At 35.1% G+C, this 12,514-nt stretch overlaps 2 protein-coding genes across 4 annotated transcripts in view; one reads left to right on the top strand and one right to left on the bottom strand.

The window, feature by feature from the left end:
* LOC124171757 (glucose-6-phosphate 1-dehydrogenase) overlaps window positions 1-355 on the bottom strand; it is a 184,759-nt gene extending 184,404 nt beyond the window's left edge. Inside the window, exon 1 of the mRNA XM_046551050.1 lies at window positions 267-355. The gene's annotated coding sequence lies outside the window, so the exon portion shown is untranslated. The remainder of the gene's footprint in view (window positions 1-266) is intronic.
* LOC124171759 (transmembrane protein 43 homolog) overlaps window positions 1-11,904 on the top strand; it is a 100,454-nt gene extending 88,550 nt beyond the window's left edge. Inside the window, exons 1-8 of one of the 3 annotated variants that reach the window (XM_046551053.1) lie at window positions 425-528; window positions 907-952; window positions 1,610-1,756; window positions 1,839-2,068; window positions 2,568-2,687; window positions 4,382-4,622; window positions 7,071-7,290; window positions 8,351-11,904. In XM_046551053.1, the coding sequence (XP_046407009.1) occupies window positions 938-952; window positions 1,610-1,756; window positions 1,839-2,068; window positions 2,568-2,687; window positions 4,382-4,622; window positions 7,071-7,290; window positions 8,351-8,574 (1,197 nt within the window). In that variant the 5' untranslated portion in view covers window positions 425-528; window positions 907-937 and the 3' untranslated portion in view covers window positions 8,575-11,904. Of the gene's footprint in view, window positions 1-424; window positions 529-906; window positions 953-1,609; window positions 1,757-1,838; window positions 2,069-2,567; window positions 2,688-4,381; window positions 4,623-7,070; window positions 7,291-8,350 lie in introns of those variants that run through there. The other 2 variants (XM_046551054.1, XM_046551055.1) reach the window with 2 other exon arrangements.
* Window positions 11,905-12,514: the final 610 nt, after the last annotated feature.

Raw genomic sequence — 12,514 nt, forward strand, 5'->3', positions numbered from 1 at the left:
GATAATTAATTCAATTAATTAAATAACATACCAGGAAATATACAAGTAAATTGTATTATAGCAAGACAATCGATTCTAGAATAGCGCAAAATCCATACCCATTAATAAAAAGCCCAGGTAAGAAATTAATCCATATGTAAGTGTCAATCAACTTACGCAACAATTGTAGATCATATGACGATAGATACTTGGATTCAAAGGTGGAAGAGAATGTAGAACTTGAAAATTTAGACTACACAAATAATAAGTACGAAAATCAACCTCACCAAATGCCTTATTTACACCAGCAACAGATTCCTGAAGAGACCTTGAAAAATATTGAAAAACACATGCGGAGCGCATGTACGAAAGTCAACAAAGCACGTACCGTTCCAAATTCTCATATTCAAGAATTCGGGATGCTTTTGTCATTTGTATGAAAAATTCTGAGCGAAATGGGGAGTTCGATTTAAGTTAGATGAGAGATAATATTCATTAAATCTTTAATTTAGTGACGGAAGTCGTCGTGTACGATTGGAAATACTTGAGGTTTGTTAATTTTTTCGTACGCTTTATGTTACCTAATTTTTTTCTCCCCAATAATCCTTGTTAAATCTTACAGAACGAGTTCTTGCCCTTTGTTATGTATTGTTTATTTTCGTGAAATGTCACTTCGTTTCTAATTCAGTCACTAAATATTGTGCGTCATATTCATAAAATTGTGTATTAAGGGGTAGGTACAGACATGAAGATTTAATGCTCATTTAATAATAAAATTTTCACTTGATAAACTTACATGTTATATATTTTAGCATGATTCTCTGTGCTAGTTCCCTGTGGATTTTTCATTCGCAGCTTAGCTTGGGAAATATTTATATTGTATTTTATGGTGTACAATACTCCAAGACGTTTCAATGTTTTTTACAGGTTATTAGACGGCCATATACGTGCGAGGATCATGTATAGGACACATGTATGTATTATCATTTAACTAACGCTGAATAGCGGCGATGTACATTTTTCATATCTCGTATGTGTTATCGTAGGTGTCTGTAATGTTACTGAAATTTCGTTCTTTGTCGAATGTATATAAAATTGAACTGGCATCTTTTGTGCATTGTAAAGTGTTTTATGCTCGCTAGTTTGGTGTGAGTTTTAGCATAATCAGCTCTTTGTTTCGAACCATCGTTTTGGACGATTTGACATCTTTATTATTGGTACATTTTTTGGGGTCCTTTAATTTCCTAGTAGTTAGACAAAATTCACGAACTTAATAAGCCCGAGTTTATGTGGTTGAAGTTATGTTAAACATTCTTGACTTTGATTCTTTCTTTGTTAGTTAGTAAGCTTGTGTGGTATTTTTTGTAACTTGGAAACCTCGTTTTGTTACGTGAATTGTATTCTAACTTTTCCCATTTCCTCAATATTTGATTACTCTGCTACATTGTCTCTGGCAAAGCCTTGGCTTAAGCTAAAATAGTGTTATCACTTATTGTTGTTATTCTAGTTTTCATGCCCATGTTTTCCTCGGCTACTTTTTATTTATTATAAAATGTGTTTGTTGTACAACTAATAACTTTCCTCGATCCATATTTCTGAAACATGCTTCTTTTCTAAATTATTTTTGTAGTATCCTAATGCTCCCGGGCCTTACCATAGTCGATTAAATGTTCGAAATTACCCCAATGTCAAGGATCAGTTAAAGGCTTCATGGCTTGCAGCTGTAATTGGAAGTGCTTTGTTTTCTGGAGGAATGTGGCTTTTATTCTGGAATGAGGTGAGAAAAAAGTATTCACTTGGAATCATTCTCTGCCTCAATCTTTATTTTGAGAGTAATAATTTTTTTCATTTCTTTTAAGGGCCGTGCTGTTCAGACCATTCGATCTCTCGAAGAAGGAATGAGTGCTGTGATACCATTGCATTCTACTGATCCAATTATTGAGGAAAATAATAAGAAATTAGTCCATCTTAGTGGATCATTGGATATAAGTGAGCCGTTGACAGAATTTGAGTATGGAGTTTCTGTCCCTGCTGTAAAGTTAAAACGAAGAGTACAGATGTATCAGTGGATCGAAGAAGAGAATACAAGGTTACTTTCTTTTAGATATCCCTGCTTTTTCATTGTCCTTTTCTGGTGTGATTTTTGACCATTGCAATTCAATTTCATGTTGAAGCGTAATGTCAAGAATTTTTTCTTGGCAAATGAGCTTTAATTTTATCATTGAAATTAATTTTATTTAAATATTTATCATCTGTGAAAGCCTTTGATCTTGTAGAACATTGTGACATCAAATTTTTAATGAAAATTCTTCCCATATTTTTTTAATGGTTTATTCTCCAAAAAAAATTAAATGAGTGTCCAAATCACATTAAATCTAGTCATTTTGTTTTTTTTTTCTGAATCATTATCAGTTTTTTCCAACTATTTGAAAACTTACCATGTGTGAGTTATCTCCCTTTTTGGGACCATTCCTCCATGAAGAGGTTCCCAGCAAGCGTTTCTCAAAAAACTCATTCGCCTGCAACATAGAGCATTAAAGTTTTAATCAAGTTAAAAATAATTGTTCATGCTATTTTCATTCTTGCAGGGAGTACCATGAAGGAGACCATGTCCACACAGAAACTAGCTATTCGTATGCCACCGAGTGGAGAGACAAGATCATTGACAGTTCAAGTTTTTCAATTCCTTATGGTCATCACAACTTGAAGTAATTATCCTAACCTTTCTTAACTGTATACCTACCTATAAGATATTGCTTGATCATTATGACTAGTTAAGTTATTTTTGTGAGACCCTCATAAGGTGATTATATTGCCACCCAAAAAGGAAGCTTGGGAAAATTTTTAAGATGTGAATGTAATAATTTTGAATCAATTGTTTTTTTTCTTATAGATAGGTTTCAGCCTCTAAATTATAATGGCAAATTATTGCTTTAAAGCATTCAATATGGGATGAGAACTGAGCTGTGGCAATTAGATTTAATTTACGTCTTCAGGCACCCAGCTGTCACAAATTACGGAAATGGGATGGAGATATCAAACCATTGGTTTGTTTATCCCTAAAAGTAGTGGTGTTGAAGGGTCACCATTTGAGCCACCAGTGTCATATGTATAGCATATGCAGAGATATAGTTACAAAGGATTTCAAAAGTAATTCAAAATGTCCATTACAGTGAAGATGCTCTGCGGAAAATGTGATGAAAGTGACATGGAACTTCATTCAATATTTATAGCACAATATCTTTGGTATTCTTGATGAAAATTTTGTAAGTTTAAGTTGATGCTTATGTATTCTTAACCAACCCAAGTTTCATAGAAACTGTGCCTTCATATAGGTAACCCAAATGATCCAGTGACCTAGGTGGTAGCATAAAAGTGTGAAAACTCGGTTGCCTTTAACACTTTGCGTGCCATGGACGTAATAATACGTCCTGCTAATCCTTCTGAGGATTGCCATGGACGTAATATTACGTCTTTCCATTTAATTGGCTTTGTATGCGTGAAGCCTTAATATTTTGCCCGTGGTACTTTTCCAGTTTACTGCTTAGGGGTTCTGTTTTTTCAAAAATCAACTGCTCGATGGAAAAAGAGTTCAATTTATGTCTTGAGGACGAAAAGTCCTCTGTAGCTACCGGCATCCTTATCTTAGTCCATTTAGTGTAAAAATTCTTTGGGCCAATGGACCGTTCGTTGAGGGTGCATTGACCCTTTTTCTCATCCAGGATTTATAATTCCTTGCTTGGAACAATGATTTTATATGATTTCCATGCTTTAAATAGTTCAAATTGAGCATATTAAAAAAATTATAATGCATGTTATGGCGGTACATCATATGTTGCAACTTTTTTGTTTTTCGAAAACAGTAGGTTTTCATTGTTAAATTATGTATTAAAAAATTAGCAATAAATGTTATTCAACTCATTCGGAAAGAAGAGCTAGGTCCATTTTTATTGAAATGCACATCGATATAATTATTTTTTTGATGCTAATGTTTTGAAAAATGTACGAATATAGTAAAAATGGCTAGATTTTTCAGTTGGGCTTTAAATTTAGCAGCCGGCACTCAATGTGTAAATACCATATTTCTCCGAATATATTCCCCCCCCTAATTTTGAGGCGTCAGTTTTGGGAAAAGTTAAAAAGAATGTGTTTGAATATAGTCCCCCCCTTTACTTTTACCACAGGCATTTTTGAAAAAAAAAAGGGGGGAGTAAATTCAGACATATACGGTAAATTAGGGTGGATAGGAACTTAGCAACTCATTATAAACATAACCAACTTCCAGTAAGTTAAGCTTAGTTAAATTAGCTAAGATAAGTTTGGTGATTACTTATCTATAGTAGCTGTTAAGTAGTAATTTGTCTATGCTCTTAAATTTGGAAATCTCAATTTTTTATTTCAGAGAATTCCCTTTCAAATCCAAAGTGTATGTCAGTGAGCATGTAAGTGTTGGAAACTTTGAATTGGGTGATGCCCTGAAGGACAAGTTTAATGATTTTGTTCTGGTGACCAGTGATGAACGCCCTGAAAGGAGGGATATTAAACTTCATGCTGGGCTTTATTATCATAGTCAAGATGTGTGGAATCCAGAGGTGGGGGACATACGGATTCAGTTCTCTTATGCAGGAAGCTCTGGAGATGTGGTATGTCATCCTTGATTATTAATGTAATTTTTTCTCTAGGCAAACCTTAGGCGTCTGGCATGAAGCCATAGGGTATTGTTTGCTTCTGTCAAAAAATCGGCAGTTTAATATTGCATGTCAATAAATTGTGTGATGATAAAAGCATCCATTCATTAATTGCATAATGCGATGTGATGTAGCGGAGAAGTTTGCATAAAAATACACAAACAAATAAACACGCTACTTTAGCAAAATTTCAGGCTGATGATAAATTTTTTATGCAGTTATATAATTGGAATTGATAAAAGTTGTTCATTCGCCACTTTTAAGGAATCGAAATTAGAAATTTTCAGGTTTCCAAAATAATCAGAAATATGGTTGATGATATCTTTGCTCATGAGGGTTCATAAGTGATTTTAGTTATGCAGTAGTACATGGGGCAGCTGCCTCCCCCCCCCCCCACCCTAGAAGCAAAAATTGTAAAAGTCTTTAAGCAAAATCAGTACTGAATTGAAAAAAAAAGCATTCAACAAATTTTCTTCAAGCCCACAAAAAATTATATGTATTAGTATAAGATATGTAGCTAAAATAAAACTATTTTTTCAAGGAAATAATCTCATACACTAATGTCACAACTTGGTTTGCCCCCCCTAGTTATGATCCTGGGTTTGCCCTTGCAGTGGTAGTCTGTTATGACCAGTGCTGACAATCCTTGGAGAATCGCACATTATAATGCCAACTTGCGAAAGCCGAATGGCATGGAGTATCTTTTTATCAATCCGTGAGGTATGCAAAATTATCATGCGAAGATATCAAGAAGAAGATACGAAGCAACTCACTCTACTGTCTGGTACCACCAGAGGGTACACCATCACTCTTAAGGGCATTCTCAAGATCGTGGAGGCTGAGTGCCATCACCTAAGTGTCGTGTTCAAGTGATGGCTTGTGTTCGCCATACATTATTCATGTGGGTTCGCTGAAGAAGGACTGAAAGTCTCCTAAAAAATAGCTAATTGCTGCTGAAACCTCACGTTATTCTGTGAGCAACAGCATTACAATGGGCTGGTTGGATACAATATTGCTTTCATCAGCATCTAGCTTCACGGTGGTTCCCAGGCAAGGAAATAAGATTTATAGTGAACAGTGATATAAGTAAATTACTGAGGAGATGATTAGGTTTCATTATCTGCCACAATTATGCCTTATCTTGGTGAAATGCATCTGAAATAAGGTTACATTCCATCCTATGGTCGAAGTTTAGCATAGGGGTATCCTGATGGGTATACATCCCAGATGACATCCGTGTTGTAATGAGCTAGTCCTAGTTCCAGTGCAAGCATGAGCAGTCACTCTTGGTGGATGCTCTCACTTTGATTTTCTACATATGCTTACCAACACAAAAAAATCACTTGCTACAAGCACTACCCTTGCTATTGGCCGTAGTCGTTCTAACAGACTTCAGCTGTATTTATGGATTAGCAAATAGCTTTCCTCACTCTCAGCTTGAACGTGGTGTCTTTGGTTTCTGCTTCAATCTGGTTTTGATTGGTGAGCTCAATCTGAACTACATTTGGCCCAGGCATTTCAATATTATAAACTGGCTCAAATTATCCATCATTTTATTTTTTAATAGTGAAGATATGAATCTTGTGACATGTTATGTGATTCCTATACCTTTCCAGCGAACAGAGCTTACATCTTTCATTGTAGTCGCTTTTCCTAGTTCCCCTCCTTTGCATTTCACTAATGTCATGGAATGAAATTAGGTTTAACTTCTCTTCGCGTTACGTTCCTGTTCTAGTACTTCAATGCTACGAAAATACCTAGTCCACTCCATTTTGCCCAAAATCTCTGTGAGAAAAGTAATGGGGGATACAGTATTGGAGTCTTAGGGACTTATTTTTTTCCAGAGTGGAATTGTCAAAAGTTGCTTCAGCCAAATTGTTGTCAGCAGTCATTTTCATCACCACCTAAATTACTGATCAGCCCAATATGGCCTTAAATATCTCAAATTTCATTGAACTGGTTATTCTATATGGTAACTACATTCATTAGAGAGAGGAAAAAGGAAAGCATGTGGAAGGAAAGCATACGAGTGGTGTGATGATGATGGTGTCATTTGATGGGGGTGTGGCATTGGAAGGAAGGCTAAAAAATCTGTGGAACATTTTGCATTGGCTAGGAACTGAACAACAGTCCTTCTGATTTTGCATTGGATTCTCTGACTACTGAGCCACCCAGCTTTCTTCAAAGCCAATGAATCAGTAGAGTTTTTTATGAACCAATATTCCTATGCGTGGTCCAGTGATGAATGGCAATAGATAGCATTAGGACACTGATCTATGGTGCATATGTTTTGCCTCATGGAGAGTCTAGAAGAAATGAAGCTCCATTCATTATTTAAATAAGTTAATTTATTATTTAAAATTTGGCCCTGAATGGTAAAATAAGTTTTCTCTTTATTTTCAGGTGACCATTGTTGCTATGCAGGATGGCAACCAGCTTGTACCATACAAAACTTTATCGGGGTATGACATCCTTATTCTTCGTCATGGGAAATTATCAGTGGAAGAAATTTTTCATGATGAGCATTCACAAAAGTTTTGGCTCACATGGCTTATCCGATTCATTGGCTGGTTTATTACATTTCTTGGATGCACATGTTTATCAAATATACTATTTACTGCTGGTAAGTTTACATTCTATCATTAGCTAGTCATGAATTTCTGTGCTGTGGCATTTAAAATTGTTTGTCTCTACACTGGATATATTTTTACATTAAATACTGGACTGGGTGAATAATTTTTCACAAGATGTACTCTATTTGGGCAAAAAATGCATTGAACAATTTCTGAAATTAAAGTTATATTAAATGCAGCTAACCTATTTACCTCATGTGTGAATGGAAATGATGATTTAAATGTGCAGTCTGGTTCCGTGTATAGATTAAATTATGGATATCCTTCAGATAATCATTTTTCATACTTACTAATTAACTTCAGATTCCTAGTAATTTATCAGTATTAGTTTATGTAGGTTTGGTTTCTAGGCTTTGCTTGATGGACTTTATCCAATCAGATTGAGAATATAATCACATTATTGAAATTAGAAGAAGACGGGTCAGTACTCTTGACTGACAATTTAACAACTGCTTCTAAGTTGGTTTGAAGAGCCCAATTTTCCTATTATTTTATTAACCATTGACTTTTTGATCCAATGAAGGCAATTGTGATGCTTACAGCATATACGTAGCCCTGTTATCTACCGATCATTAATGTTTTATCCACCAATCTCGAGAGAGAGAAATAGAGTTCTTCACCGCAAACTATCACAAGCAATAGGTGTTTTCAGTACCATCTTAGGTTTACATTGAATGTGGTAAAAATTAAATTACCTGCATGAAGTTATTCAGTTATTTTAGCCCCGAGTTATTCGTGATATTCACACAGCTGAGTTGCAAGCATGGCAAAAAATACAAATTTTTTCCTTGCATGTCTTACAAATATAAGTCATTAATCTGCTCTTAGCTGAAATAGAATCTTGGTTTTGGTTTTTTGTGGGATCTAAATAGACATTACAAGCAGAAGTATGTAAATTTTTATTTGATTTTTTCTTAATTCAGGGTACATAATGCATGACTTTACATGTCACCAATGCAATGGAATTGTTTGGGAATAAGAGTTAAACATTTATAGAAATAATATTCTTTTGTATTGGCTATAAAATAATATTTGATTCTTTTCATTTAGTTCACAGATATTCTATCCTTAATGATCTCCTTACCATGGGCGTGGGATCATTCAATTTTGCTGTTTCCCTGTCACTTTCCCTGCTGGTCATTGGAGTGGCTTGGATCTGGTATAGACCAACTATAGGCTTCATATTGGTTTTGATAGCTGCTTTCCCAATTACATATTCTAGCTTAAAACTCTATAAAAAAGACAGTCAACAGAATAGGTATAGAAGTTTGTGAGCAAGGTTGTGATTTTACAATGCTGGATATCTAGTCCAAGAAATGTGATTTAGGTTTAATCAGCACTTAAATCTAGTGCTACTTCTAAATAACTGAAATATTTGGTGTGCCATGGTACTTTTCATCTGGAGTTTATTAATTTTTTAAGAAGCTGCATTTGCACATCAAGTAAAAGAGGAATTAGAGCAATGAAATGACCTGTGGGAACTTGTGGACTAATATCGTCCCTCAAGCAAGGTGTGAGTGAACCGTAGCTCCTTTGCGTATGAAAAGTATTGGAAAGCCAAGTGAATTATGGTATTTCCACCTAATTTGGTGTGCCAAGGATGAAATAATTGTCATATGTGACTGTTTCCTTTTATGAAAATCTATTGTATATGCATATGTGGGAGCTGTAATCATATTTTCTGTCTGTTTTTCCTGAAATTTTGCATCAAAATGGCATTTTGCTGTGGAGTATTAATTTTGTTAAGGTGAGACCTTAAGTACCTTATAGAATTTGAAAAAAAATCATCAGTCAAGCATAATGCAAGTGTAGTATTATGCTCCTCTTTTACTGGTTCGCTGCTGTTATGGTTTTAAAACGTAGCTTTATGGAGAATGTGTGGTAAGCTTTCATTATTTAAAAATTATATTGCAGTGACTGCTTATTTCCTATGATCTGTTTTAATGATCAAAATTTCTTGCATAGAAAAATTTTAATGCTTCACCATTTAAGACCATGATTAGCTCTACCTAGATTTTATGATTTTAACATGGGATTAATTATCTGCCATTTGAGTTTTAAAACTTTGAATATTTAAGTGTATGTACATGATTCTATTCATCCTGCTCTACTTGCCATTGCTGTGTTCCTCAAGCAGTTTTTTTTAATACTGGGTGTTCATGTATCTTAAATCATCCATTAAGTGTGGAAATACACTGATAATACATGATCTGACTTCATGTGGAATCTTTCTTAAGTTTTCCCACATGGTCATGAAAATGTTCTCTCATAGTTGAAGTGTGTGTACATATGTTGGAATTTGTTCTGGCCCAATTGCCAATTTTCTATGTTAGCTAGAGCATCATACATCAGAGGATACCTGTTTTGTATTCATACAGTATTTAATGGCATTGTTGTAGTATGGATGCAGGTAACACCACTTTTCCATTCATTGAGTGGTGGCAGTGGCGGCTGGTGCTGAAGGACTGCAGTATTGAATGTCTTAAAATAGGACGCATAGAATCCTTTCTGAATACGGCCAGAATGACTTTTTGTACTGATCGATTGTAGACCTATCAAGTCTTAAGAATGTCCCTCCAGACAAGGCGTAGTATGCTGTATGCCAAGGCATGTGCTAGCTAGAACACATCCAACAAGAATGAATAGAGATTCTCCTGTACTGGTGGAAAAAGCTGTTTTGCTCATGCATTTGCAACCTAAATTGTGCTGTGCATCCAGTAAGTCCTAGCGGAGACAATGTGTTAATTTTGGCCGCAGAGTGAGTGCTCATTGCACTTTTTGGAGACTTTGGGTTGCACAAAGTTTTTTTGTGTTGCTCTTTACTTTTTCTATGGATCAGTCTGGTATTTAGTGATTCCTCAGACAAACCTAAGTACTTCTGAAAATTCATCAATGAAATGCTCGCTTTGGTGTATGGATGTAGAATGAAGAATGTCCTTTTTGTTTTCCGTGTTGGCTCTTAGGAAACTGGAACTAAATTTCAACATAATTCCCTTTTGTCGTGAGGGGGAGGAGAGGGTAACACACAGCAGATTTTCAGCATCAGCTACCATTGTGTCTTTGGACAGCAAAATATTTGCTCTTTTCTTGACTGTTATGTTGTTACTAAGTATTACTGTTTTCACATATCATATTTGTGAATGTCAACTCATACTTCTGCTCAAATTCATACCAGTCATTTATCCCTTACATGTGGAAAGCAATTATTCCAGTATTAACCGGACTGCTTGTCTCATGAAATGTTTCAGCAATGACTCAGGAGTGGAAAACTAGTAGACAGTTCCACTTTTGTAATTTAAGAATGTTATAGGACTCTTCATCATGGCAAAGAATGCCAAAACTAGCCCTGCAGTGTTAAAAGTCTTGCATAAAACTGCAAAAGCTATTTATTTTTCATTGAGTTTCACCCTTTCAGTGAAAAAGAATGAATAATCAAAAAGTCGCTTAATCATTTTATTCTCTATTTCAACTCCTAATTTCTCCTTAAATTAGTCATAAGCATTCTCGTGAGTCTTCCTTTATTACCTTTGGTTTGCATAGAGTGTGGTAGTCTGGGTCATTGTGTCCCCTTATACTACAATGGTCTCCCATTTGTGTCTTTTAGACTCGGTATCATTTTCTCTTTTCATCCTATTGCAACTCTAATTAAATGTTCTTAAGTTCACTAGGGCTTCAATAGCACTTCCAAATGCTTTGATCAGCAACAGCATGAATGATGCGGATGTTGTACGAAGGTCCATGCAAAGAGTAAATTGTTGACATAAGAGAAATTTTAATATTTCAGGTGAAAATATTCTCATCATTTTTTATTTAAACATGCTTGTAACCTCTTCAGTCAAGCATGGTGACTGCAAATGTTCATATTTATGTGAAGGATTGAAAAATATCCACATGGTGTAGTTGAAGTTCTACAATTCTAAATTAAGTATACTTGCCCTAAACTGAGCTCAAGAATATGCCTATTGTTGGGTTGATATGGTTGCTGGGAACATACTTGCCATGCTCAGATGTGGCTCGTGGTGTCATTTTATCATATACACACAGTGGGTATAGTAAGGAAAATGCCAACATTAAATACTCTCCACATAAGGTTTATATTAAGATACTTTTTCACTGATATTATAAAAAATGTTTTGTAAGGAAATCATTTGGAGGAGCCAGAATAAGTGAGGTCATGCTAATGTAGCATTACTTCACTTGATGACATTTAAGGTCATGAGTTCGATATCAGTTAGGTGGTTGCTTTGAGTATTGCGCTATATTTTCTTTAACCTTTCAGTCCGATACTTGAGAGAATTGACTTTTTTTAATTTTTATAGCCTGTGAAAAAAATAGTCATTATTTTCCGGCATTAATGGTATTATTAATTTATAAATTGTTTCCAGAATCCAGAATGATTTCTTGTATGTTATTGAATTGTGCTAAAGTATTGAGTTCTAAACTTCAGACTCCCGCTGTTTTTTTTCTCTGTTATATTTTATGTGACCATATTTTTTTGTAAAAAAAAACTATTTTATGCAAATTGATGTGTTAGAATGTTCACCAAATTGATAGAGACATTATTTGTGCTGGGCATGATGGAAATACATTTTTACTTAAAAGTTTGTCATTTTACGTTTATTTGGTGAAGATACACCCCAGTCAACACAACAATTATGGCCATAATGTGGCCATTCTGTGGCAAGCCATTATGGCACCACAATGGTTTTGACCCCCGGCCAAAGTGTGGCTTTAGTGTGGATAGCCACACTATGGCCACAATGTTCCACCCCAAATTATAAATACTAATATAATAATTCCTTCGTATGATTAATATAATACCTTCCTATATCCTCACTATGCCTATCAAGGCCATTCAATGCAAAAATAATGAGTTTTGGAAAATTAAATGTGAACCATAAATTTTAATAAAATATTAAAAATTTATTTTTACCATCAATTAAGGGAAAATGCCCTCTGGTTGGCACCCCATACCACCAAGTAACACTTTGCGATGTAGAGTATCAGAAAGGTAAATGCAAAGAAAAATACTTATTCAATGTATGTATACATATATGTTTGTAAGTACTCATAGGCGGATTTAGGGGGGGGGGGCCACGTGCCTCCCCCAGGCTCTTAAAAAATATGCAAGATTTCTAATACGGTCCCATTATCATTGCGTTAGTTTTGTATTGCGAGGTCTCCTCGTGCCCTCCCAGAAAGAAATCCTGGATC

The sequence above is a fragment of the Ischnura elegans genome, chromosome X (assembly GCF_921293095.1).
Source record: "Ischnura elegans chromosome X, ioIscEleg1.1, whole genome shotgun sequence".
Lineage (NCBI taxonomy): Eukaryota > Metazoa > Arthropoda > Insecta > Odonata > Coenagrionidae > Ischnura > Ischnura elegans.